Consider the following 11015-nt stretch of genomic DNA (forward strand, 5'->3'; position numbering starts at 1 on the left):
ATGTCTTTGACCCAAAACAATAATTCATATTTCATACATAACACAAGTTGTCTATGTATAGGCGGTACGCGCGCAAGAACGCCAAAGTAACAGCCCGCTTTTTCTATCACTAGTCTTAAAAACTGTTTTAAGGCGGAGCAATATCTATGACAAGTCGTCACTCAAAAATAAAACGTTAAAAGATGTCCAAAAACGATGTGTAACGATCGTAATGGAAATAGTCGTAAAAAATATGCGTTCCTATATCTAAGAACTTCCGCAACACCGATACCCGCCTTCAGTGTTCTCTCATCTAAGTTAGTAAACACTTATTAAAAACACTGGCACTCAGTCACAAATAAGAAATTCCATAATTACCACTTGTCTAATATAATTTAGCATAAAATAAAATCTTAAATCATTGAAATTTCTCAACAAGTAATAAGCACAGTAGTTTAGAGATGGCGTCGGCTTACAGCGCATGCGCCACCTTCTTCTTACCAATCTCCAATCAAATACTAGTGAGAGTCAAGTTTCAAACATAAAATCTGAAAATATTTTATCTCTTTCTTTGTCCCATATTTAACAAAGCTTGCGGTTACTGCTATCTCGTTCTAAATCCGGTCACGTTCAAAACACTTTTTTGTAAATGTCAACACCAGTAATAAATAAATGAAAAATCTAAGTTGTAAGCACCAGCAACAACACTTTGTTAATAGTCAATATAAAATATAAACAAAGATTAATAAAGATTAATTTGTTATCTTTTTATTCAATTTTGTATGTGTCATCGTATTTTTTTGTTTGTTATCTCATAATTTTTTACAGGGTGAATATATTTTTACAATTCTTTTTTTATTTCAAAGGTGCTGCATCCCACGTTCCAAGGGCTAATTTAAATTCATCTAATTAGGACAATTTAAAGGCGGTTTAGCCTTTGTCAAAAACAATTATTCTCATACAATAAACTTCTCCTTTAACTTCAAGCTTCGTTCAAACTTCATTTTATACAATATTTTTACCATTGCATATATATTTAAAAAAATGTCTGACTCCCTTACTGTCCCATAATATTATAATATTTATGCAATAAATGTACCTATGTTATACTTTTAAGTCAGTACCACAGAGAAGAAACATGTAATGTTATAATGCGGTGACAGCATAACGACAGATTCTGTACTGTCAAAGTCAATCGAAATTCGCATTTTGCGGCTCTTATTCCTAAAAGTCAAAAGAAACTCGTGTTTGTAATTGCAGTGTGATTTGTGAAGGAGTTTTCGTTAAATTTACAATAATTTGCATAGAACAATAAAAATTTATAATTATAATTGTTCTCTACACATTTATTTGTATTAAATATGGTTAGAATACTATTATGAATTACAAAAACTTTACACAACTTGCTCTTGAACTGTACTCCAATGCCTCGAATTTGTGTTTCAGGACGTACTCACCAGACCAGCAGAAGAATTTGGTAATGATGAGACCTTAGAGCATTTATGGGCAGCTAGGGCAATGGAGCATAGTGATATTTATTTTAATGTATGTTAATATGAAATTATTGTATACTTAAAAAATATTATATTGGTTATTATTTAACGCAAAGGCTAGGTTAACAGTAATTAAACGTAGTAAAAAATTGCAGGTTTTGTGTTCAGTGGATACAAGGTGGCTTAAACTGACACCACATGATGATCTTATATACACACACTTCAGACAAGATTTCCCTGATTTAGATGTATCATACATCAAAGAAGATGAAATAAAAAACAACACAAATAAAGCAAAATGGCGAGCTTATTGTGAAAAATTTAAAAGTATTGTTGAAGATTACAGTTTTGGTACATTAATGAGGGCAGATACTAAAGGTGATTATTCAGAATCAAACACAATACTGGTTCCTCGGGTACAATTTTATGCTATAGAAATAGCAAGAAATCGTGAGGGGTTAAACAATGAAGTAAAGAAAAAATATAAATGTGCATCTAAAGCAAACATGGAGGAGCAAAATCATCAAACTGAAATTATAGCATGAGTTATCTAAACATAAGTATACTGTGTTAAAAATACAGTCTTGCCATAATCAAGAAATAGAACTAAAATTATAATCACCTGTACTTTATTGTAGCTTGTACTTTACCATCACCTTTAATTCTATTTAAAAAAAAACTTTATTACAAGCAATTTTAAATTGAACTCTAATTATATAAGCCTGCCAGTACACATCAATTTTTAAGAAACATAACTCTTAGATCTAGTTTCCATTTATGTAAATGATCATTTTTAACAATATAAGACTGTACATATATTTAAGTCTTTATATTATTTACTTCAATGGTATAAAGGATTCTGTTTGCCAACAGCAATTTTAATGAGAAAAACTTTTACTACAAATGTATTTGGTTGAAAAACGTATGCTAAGACATGTACCCAAGATGATATTATCAATTTATAAAATGAATGAGGTGCTCAATTACTCATACATTTTTATAATAAATTTTGTATTGCAGTAGATATGTGTATTATTTTTTAAAATCTCATTATTGATGATATAATAAGGGAGGATCTATCAAGCTATTAAAATAAAATTCTTATCCAATTTGAACATGGTATTTGATAGAAAATAAACAATTGTCTTATGAAACATTTAATCATCATCAATATTTTCTAATGGGTATTCAGTCATAATTAATCCCCTAGTCCATAATACATCAGCAATTTGTAATTTTTTAAAGTCATCTTGTAAATCTAGATTTTCAACAGACACATATTCTGGATATGATGTTATTAAAGTTTCTATTGCTGGGGCCATGTCTTCTTCTATTTCCAAGAAAGGTAATTCATTTCCTTGATACTCCAGAGAATTTGCAACATGATAGTACAATCTTATACAGTCTTCTGATACCATTCTTAATACATTTTTTCTTAACAATCTAATCCTAGTGTCCAGGCTTATTTCCACTCTGTTAATCACCTTTCCATCATCTACCATAACATCTGTGTCTCCATACACAGTTACAGCTTTCTCCAAATCGGACACAACTGGTGGTAAAGCATCTCTTTGATAATTTTTAGCCATTTGATCAACAGCTTCATCAATTGGTAAATGTGATTTAATTTTATCAAACATGCTTATAATTAAATCAGTAATTTCTTGCTTGCGAGGGGTATTTACATCAGAATGTACTATACCAAAATTGTCGTAAATATCAAATGGTAATCCTCGCCGTAATTCTACATTTTCATTTATTGCAAGTTGTAATGCTGCTGGTAACATTTTTTCAAATAAATCTGCCCATGAGTGTTTTTGGTACATACTTATTGTTACATGAAGTGAATGTTCTCCATCAATAGTCACACCTTGGTGGATATATCCACGAGGAAAATAAAGCATGTCTCCAGCCTCTAAAACAATGTCCATCATTGGTGAACCTATTTCATCATCTGTAAAATTTTTTGATGAAACACGTGGAAGTACTTCATTTTCTTCCCTGGGCTTATAAACACGCCAACGTTTCTTTCCTTCAGTTTGTAATATAAATGCTTCTATGTCATCATAGTGAGGTGCAAAGCCCTGGCTGTCTGGTGGTGTTAAATAGGCATTAGCCCCCACAAATGAGTTGAAGAATTCTTGAAGGGTAGCATTAAGCAAGTGTAATCGAGACATGTAAGTTTGTGGATTTAATAGCCTTATGCTACAACCATTTAGGTAGTAATCCCACACTAAAGGAGGAAGGGCTCTATCAGCTGGATTATGTGTTTCTCTTTTGCCATCTATATAAGATGTAATGTCTATATTTTTTGTGAACTGAATATTCTCTGTTCTTAGCATTTTATCTATCATTGGTGTTGTAATAAGCTCCTTATAGTATTTAGGTTTCTTTCTAGAAATATGAATGGGCTTCTTTTCCCAGATTTGATTTAAAAATTCATCAACTGTACAAGGTGCTATCATCCACTTAAGAATTTTTAAACCTTCTTCACTGCTGTCGGTTTTCACAGGAGTGAATTCAAAGCTTTCATTGCTTTGAGGGGAGTATGTCCCAGAATCTATGTCATTTGTATTTATCGAAATGTCACATTGTAAAGGTCCTTGTATTAGCTGAGGGATGTCTTCATCATCTGATATCAGGATTTTATCATCAAGTCTTTTATCAATTTTCACTTTTGTTTTTCTCTGAGTCACTTTTTTTTTATTCTGGGTTTTCTTTTTAGTAACCTTACCATTTTTTTGTATATTTCCCTTTTTCTTGAGTTTTAATCCAATTTTATGCATCGTATCATTGTCTACAGTTTTTTTTGGTAAGATTTTCGGTGACGCTGGCTTTCTTGTTTTATTTTTCTTTTGTTTTTTGGGTTTAAGAGTATTATAAACGGCAAACGCTGATACCGGCTAATCCATTATGCAAAGAATAATTTATACCACAATCACCAAGTTACACTTTACACATTAAAACACTTGATGATTCTTGCTTTAACTAATTAGACATCACAAAGATGGATTTAATTTTAAAAGAAATATATTGAAAACAGCATGAATTTTCACTTTAGGTTATCTATCAAATTGGATCGCTGTAGGCTAAATGACAAAATATGTCAATTGTCATTTGACAATACTGAAATCAATGTAGCCTGTGGATCATCGGATCCACAGACCACACTCGTATATAAATGTATAATCTATGGACCACACAGCGCACACTTACGCTTATTTGTGTTTCGCTTCACTTCAATAATAAATAATAACTAGGTACAATCCGATCGACGTATCTTGGATTTCCAACATAGGCAGAGCCTATGTTCGAAATTTCGCGCATGTACACTCGTATAGTCGTCGCCTCATATCACCATTTGGCTCCTAAAGAGTTATTGCGTAGCGTTCTGCACGAAATTCAGGCTCGCCAAGATACGTCGGCTGTATTGTACACAAACTTTGGTAAACATTGACTAAGGACAGTGCTAAAATGCGATGATGAAAATTGTAGCTAAAGAAGCAAACTTTATATAAAATCAATCATAATGGCACTGCTTAAAACCTCGAACCAAAAGGAAAAAAAATTCAAATAATTTCAACTTTATTGAGATCAATTAGACGGAATTACAAAGCACAAAGAAAAAACATACATACGATCGAGGCTCGTTACTGGAACAGAGTGACTAGAGTCGATTTAATTTTTTAATGTTATTGTATGTAGTTATGATTAAAGAACATGAATGTATACAAGCGAGAAACTTTTGGGAGCTTGCGATATTTTTTAATGTTAATATAAAATGTGTTATTGTTAAACAGGAATTGAATTGGCATCAATTTATTTATTTTGTTAAAGCCAACATACAATCGTCAGTTTCTCAGCAAAATGCCTAGAACAATTCATATCAAGCAGACACCTATTTTTTTTTTTTGTAAAAATAATTTAAATATTAGCGAGATAAATATCCTTCCGAACTTTTGGTTTATGATGTCATTTATTTTAACTATTCATTTTAAGCCTCAACGCAAACCATGTGTTATCTATAGCATAGTAGTCGAAAAAATGACGAATTTGTCAAACAACAAAAGGTTTATAAATTTGTATGGCTTTTAACTTGTTTCTAATATTTATGAATTGCTAACATTTCGATTGCTTATTGAAATAAATAGTAGAGTCAAACTTTATTATACTAATATAATTATTTTTCAATGATTTGTTTCAGACGGGCATACTGATTTCAAAAGAGAAAAGTCATGTGTGTTTTAATAATTTTATTGTTCTTAAATCTATGTTCACGAGGTCTCTACAGCAGTAGCGGTTTCCTCAGTGTATTTGCCCTTGTCTTTGCCGAGTGCCGCCAATCTACCCTTTGCTCTGCGGTCCAAGATCGCCTTACGATCCTTGTTCATTTTTAGCTTGACGATGACACACTGCAATTATCAAACTTGTATTATTATTATATTATTATAAAAGGATATAATCAGATCAAAGTTTTCGATTTTCAGAGCCATGGAACTGTCTCAGCAGTAACAATATCATGCACATATTGATTTTCACCAATATGTGACATAATAAAGCCTAAGTGTAAATATTTTCATCATATAATTTTATATTGAGAAGAAATTTTATTTTATTACATATTTTTTTTTACTACATAGCATAAAATAGTTTTTTGCCATCTGTGTGTGTATGCTTAGATCTTTAAATTACAGCTGATTTGGATGTTTTTTTTAAAGTAGATAGTGATTAACAAGGAAAGTTTATATGTATAACAAAAAAGAAAAGGATGTAGAGGGGTACTACTCAGAATTTAACGCATATGAAGCTGCGGGCAAAGCTATTATCTTATAAACAAAAAATACTTTCAATGGGCATCTTAAGGATGCATTCCCAGATCAGATAAGGGATCGAAAATTTATTTTCAAGGTTTGCTATGTATGTCCAGAGTTAATAAAATTAAATTCTATGTTGCATTTGCAAAATAAGTAAAATTGTTTTTAGGGCATCATAAAGGATTTACATGACCTGCATTTCTATTATTGTTATTAGTAGATACATAATTTAGGTAGGTAACCAATTTTACTTGCAGTTGCTCATTAGCTTACTTTTACAGAATCCTTTGTATCTCATAATATATAGTATTTTATTAATTATATGTAACATTTTCAGTAAAAGTAACCAAAACAAAATGGGCCATGAAGAGACAACATTAAGTCAAGAAAGATGATGAATGTTCCATTCCATTGATGTCAGCCATCAAGGGAAGAGAACATTGCTATTAACTTAATACAAAATAAACATTTACTTGTAAATCAGAGTAACAGCTTGCATGCAATGTGATATAGAAACACTACAATTTGAAAACAAACCTTTGAAGGGTGGATGCCAACATATGCACTGGCACCGTTAGCTTTTTCCCTCTGAATCCTCTCAATGTAGACAACAAACTTCTTTCTGTACACTTGCACAACTTTGCCAACTTGTTGTCCTTTGTAGTGACCACGAACAACCTGTCACCACAATTTTAACTATTTTTAAATTATCTACAGAAAATATTTGGCATATATGGTACTGTTTCACAAATAATAAAAAAAAAAACAATTGTTTCATAGTTTAACATCTTGTCGGCATATATTTTAATGTATTTAGACAGTCGGCAAGCATTAATGTTTAGGATTCATTCTTCAGCACATGGCATTTTAGTACATTTTTTGTCATATTTGGTATATTATTATTCTAATTTGCAAAACAATCAGAGCCATAAATACACCATGGCACAGATTAGCCATACACTTTTGAAGCTGACTAGAGAAAACCTCAAGTTCACCTCTCCAGTGACGACAAATATCTGAGGTCTAAGAATGGTTTGTCATCATCATTTTGTTTTGCATTTAGAAAATCTTTTGTAGTAATAAACATAACATTAGCTCAATATGAAAAAAACACGTGTATAAACGACAACTATTAAATTTGTTATTTCATGACAAATAATGCTACGAAATATAGGTAGGCTAGGGTGTTTTAATCGGCAAATAGGTTATATTTCGTGTTAAAAAATTTAAGATATTCACCTGTACTTCGTCGTCTTTACGAATGGGCATCGATTTAACGTTGAATTTTTGCCTGAGCTCCTTGGAAAGAGGCGAGGACATAAGTACTCTCCTGATGTGGGAAGGAGCGCTGAAATGCCTTTTCCTGTTTTTCCTCCTCGAGGACGTAACCAGTTTATTGTACTTCATACTGGCGTCTTCGCTGAAATTCAAAATATCACATTTATTTCACTGCGCTGTTTCAATAGGTTACCGTTTGTGCGTGTTTGATGTCAAACTCCCGGAATGTTTTTTAAAAGCACTGAATGCGTAAATTTGGGAAATAGTCATTGCTGAATATCTTAAGACTATTATAAAAGAAAAATCTGGTGATTTTAAGTTAAAAATTATAACGTTTACTATGATATTTTGGGATTGAAAGACCTACCCGAATCGACACGGCAAAGAATCAAATCTAAAAAGACATACAGATTAAAAACAAATGTGTATGTTAAGTTTAGTGTTGCCATATAAAAAATATTCAAAATGGTACTAAGTTTTGTCAGATTGAAACTTATATAAAAAAATAATTATTACAATAAAAAAACGATACAACAAAGTTATTTTGCTTACAAATAAACTCGTTAATCACGTCATTCTATTTAGTTTTATTGTGCAGAAAATAGATAAATAAAAGATTGGTATTGCTATATAAGTATATAGTCTATGGCTATGCCTGTATCTGCTAATGCAAATTAATATTCATAGAGGGCACTTGTATCAAGCAGTTTCATTAAAAAGAATTACCTACGTAACTATAACTTCGGTGATTCACTTTCGTGCAAAATCCGTGCCCCACAGTTGCAAATTTTTGTACATTATACGAATGAGTACGGATGTTAGTGGCCAGTATTTGTGAGATTTTAGGTATTAATAATGTATTGTTTTGTTATGTTTGTTGTTAAATATATTTTTTTTTATTTTTTTATTTTTTTTTTAATCAGCCATGACTGTCCCACTGCTGGGCAAAGGCCTCTCTTCCCTCAGTCCACATCTCCCTATTGAGAGAGTTAAATATAATTAAGTTATATTTTTAATTTATCTAAATGTAATTTATTATTTAAAATGTATCTATATGTTGTACTAGTAGCAGCACTATGTTTAGCAGCAGCAGTTAGTAGTTTTAGTAAATCCGTTGGTAAGCAGTGTAAAAATTGTTACCAAAAACAATAAAAAAAAAATTGTCCACCTAATTACATGTGTACATGTTCCTATACATAATACTTCGCCAGTGATTCGTATTTCAAGTATATATTAAAATGAATTTGCATTATTATTACGCTTTTAATAACTACACTTGTATGTTTGTACGTAACCGACCCCTTAAGACTCGAATTTGTCATACTTTTAAAGGACAGATTTAATTGAAACGTTTTACACTAACAAAGGATCGGTGACAATATAATAATTGAATTTATCTTATTAGCCTGATAATTTAATTCTGGCGATCCTGCCAGGATTCAGTAATTTCCTCACGTACCTGTTCCCTGTGTATGAGCATGTATGACAATTTACACAATTCCACCGATAAAGCGTGTTTTTTGGATTATTATTTTAAAGCATATTTGTTTATTTTATTGATTTAAAACTACACGTAAGAAGTTAGAAAGTGTACGGGCTCATGGTCAGTCACCAGGCTGTAACTTATAAACTGTGACGGATGGGCAGTTATACGTTATACGGTATATTTTCCTCGCAGCTATAACAACAAAATAAAATAAAACAGAATCTCATTTTGCTTAATATCAATCATTTTAGACATTTTTTAACAGATAAAATTAACTCGTGTCACATTTGTAAATTAAAAAAAAAATATATGCATTTAAGGGTTTCAAATATTTAATGTTTTAATATTTGCACACGCACAAAACCAAATAGGTAGCAGTTCGATCGTTCGGTATGCTCCATCATTGCGTGTTTTATGACCTTGAAGAATAAAAACTGTATTATGTTTTGCTAAAAAATAACATGCCAATTGGGAATTTCAACCGTTTTAAGGGATGTCCGTTAAGAATAGACAATTGAAACTCTAAACATACGTATAAAGTAAAAGATATTCAGTCAGGAAGACGAAGCCAGAAAACGTTGGTACTTTAGGTAGTTTAAATTAGGGTGAGGATATGTAAATTATCCATTTAAATGATCGATAAAAGTCGGGGTCTTCTTTAGATGTCAAAATCATAAACTTTGAAAAATAAATAAAATGAATTCTAGATAATGTATTTTCAAAATGTAAATGTAAGTAGGTAGAAGGTAAGTATATCAATATGTATATTTATGTTCTTCATAAGAGTAGGAACCATACAAGCCGGCTATAAAGCGTCCATATCATAAGTTGCGGATGTGTTGCCATATTGTTTGGATTGTATGCGGGAAGATTCAGGTTTCCTTATTCAGAGCTGCACCAAAGCATTACGAGGCGAGGCCCCAAACATATATAAATTCCGTCTTTATGCAGTTTGATCTTCTATATTTCAAAACCATGACGTATTGCAGCCTTGAAGCAATGTTATACAAGTATTTTCAACAAGTAATTTTAAAATCAATAATACCCGGCCCGATCTATCCAATCGTATTCAAAGATATTATTATTTTATATATGATTAATATAATTAAAATATTTTTAGAGATTTTCTGTAAAAATAGCCTATATGAGAAATTTATAGATATAAATTAGGTACACTTATGACTCATAGTTTGTATAACGGACTACAGAATGCAAATATACAAAAATATTACACACACTACCATGCATTTGACAAACACGCTCATGTATTATATATACTCAGATGAACATAGTAATGTTCGAATTTCGACCTTAGTACATGATGTTATATAGCCCAAAGCCTTCCTCAATAAATGGGCTGAAACTGAAAGAATTTTTCACATCGTACCAGTAGTTCATGCGTTCAAACAAACAAACAAACTCTTCAGCTTTATAATATTAGTATATTTACACACTATTTTTCTTGAGGCCCACGTAATGCGGGGCCCCGTATCAATTGCTAAGCTAGGCAGCCCTAAAGGCGACCACTTAGTTTGTATGCAACGTACGAAATATAAAGTATGCATGTTTTGGAAAATTCTCAAATATGTTTCGGTTTTAAATTTACTAGGTAGGAATAATCCTAAAATAATAAATATTAGCTATGAAAATCGATACTTTAAAGATTGAACGTACACATTCACTATGAGTTTTTAAAGTTGTTATTGTTATGGTTATTAATAATAATTTTGACAGTTTTAAAAATGTTTTTTAAAATCATTATGATTAAGGAAATCTATATAATATATATTTATGTAAAAATTTGCCTATAATTTATACTTAGTATTGTAATCTCTCGACGGAACTTTATTTTAGTGTTTAAAAATTTTAATGTAAGTGAATGTCTATTACATAGTCCGGTCAATTTAGACCAAAAAATGAGGGTGAAGTTACATAAAGTCCCAACAAGCTGAATTTCTGTGAAGT

At 31.2% G+C, this 11015-nt stretch overlaps 4 protein-coding genes across 4 annotated transcripts in view; 2 read left to right on the forward strand and 2 right to left on the reverse strand.

Moving 5' to 3' along the window:
- LOC119833728 (proteoglycan 4-like) overlaps positions 1–11015 on the forward strand; it is a 29180-nt gene that overhangs the window by 1498 nt on the left and 16667 nt on the right. The window lies entirely within an intron of this gene.
- On the forward strand, positions 1163–2140 carry LOC119833730 (protein PBDC1-like). Its single transcript, XM_038357889.1, has 3 exons — positions 1163–1343; positions 1426–1524; positions 1628–2140. Exons 1-3 carry the CDS (start codon positions 1341–1343, stop codon positions 2015–2017), a joined length of 492 nt encoding a protein of 163 aa, XP_038213817.1. The 5' UTR covers positions 1163–1340; the 3' UTR covers positions 2018–2140.
- On the reverse strand, positions 2614–4522 carry LOC119833729 (bifunctional lysine-specific demethylase and histidyl-hydroxylase NO66-like). The gene has a single exon (XM_038357888.1). It carries the CDS (start codon positions 4256–4258, stop codon positions 2630–2632), a length of 1629 nt encoding a protein of 542 aa, XP_038213816.1. The 5' UTR covers positions 4259–4522; the 3' UTR covers positions 2614–2629.
- On the reverse strand, positions 5711–8033 carry LOC119833731 (60S ribosomal protein L26-like). The gene is made up of 4 exons (XM_038357890.1): positions 7932–8033; positions 7526–7706; positions 6824–6964; positions 5711–5884 (listed from the first exon to the last, which is right to left on the reverse strand). Exons 2-4 carry the CDS (start codon positions 7691–7693, stop codon positions 5747–5749), a joined length of 447 nt encoding a protein of 148 aa, XP_038213818.1. The 5' UTR covers positions 7694–7706; positions 7932–8033; the 3' UTR covers positions 5711–5746.

The sequence above is a fragment of the Zerene cesonia genome, chromosome 18 (assembly GCF_012273895.1).
Source record: "Zerene cesonia ecotype Mississippi chromosome 18, Zerene_cesonia_1.1, whole genome shotgun sequence".
Classification (NCBI taxonomy): domain Eukaryota; kingdom Metazoa; phylum Arthropoda; class Insecta; order Lepidoptera; family Pieridae; genus Zerene; species Zerene cesonia.

What these genes read in the sequence shown, in the direction of transcription:
- LOC119833730 (XM_038357889.1), top strand. An exon ending in ATAGTGATATTTATTTTAAT is followed by an intron (nt 1,525 to 1,627) that starts GTATGTTAATAT and finishes AAAAAATTGCAG; the next exon opens with GTTTTGTGTTCAGTGGATAC.
- LOC119833729 (XM_038357888.1), bottom strand. Translation starts at nt 4,258, where the DNA reads ATGCATAAAATTGGATTAAAACTCAAGAAAAAGGGAAATATACAAAAA.
- LOC119833731 (XM_038357890.1), bottom strand. Translation starts at nt 7,693, where the DNA reads ATGAAGTACAATAAACTGGTTACGTCCTCGAGGAGGAAAAACAGGAAA. An exon ending in GTAAAGACGACGAAGTACAG is followed by an intron (nt 6,965 to 7,525) that starts GTGAATATCTTA and finishes TTGTGGTGACAG; the next exon opens with GTTGTTCGTGGTCACTACAA. An exon ending in TTGGCATCCACCCTTCAAAG is followed by an intron (nt 5,885 to 6,823) that starts GTTTGTTTTCAA and finishes TGATAATTGCAG; the next exon opens with TGTGTCATCGTCAAGCTAAA.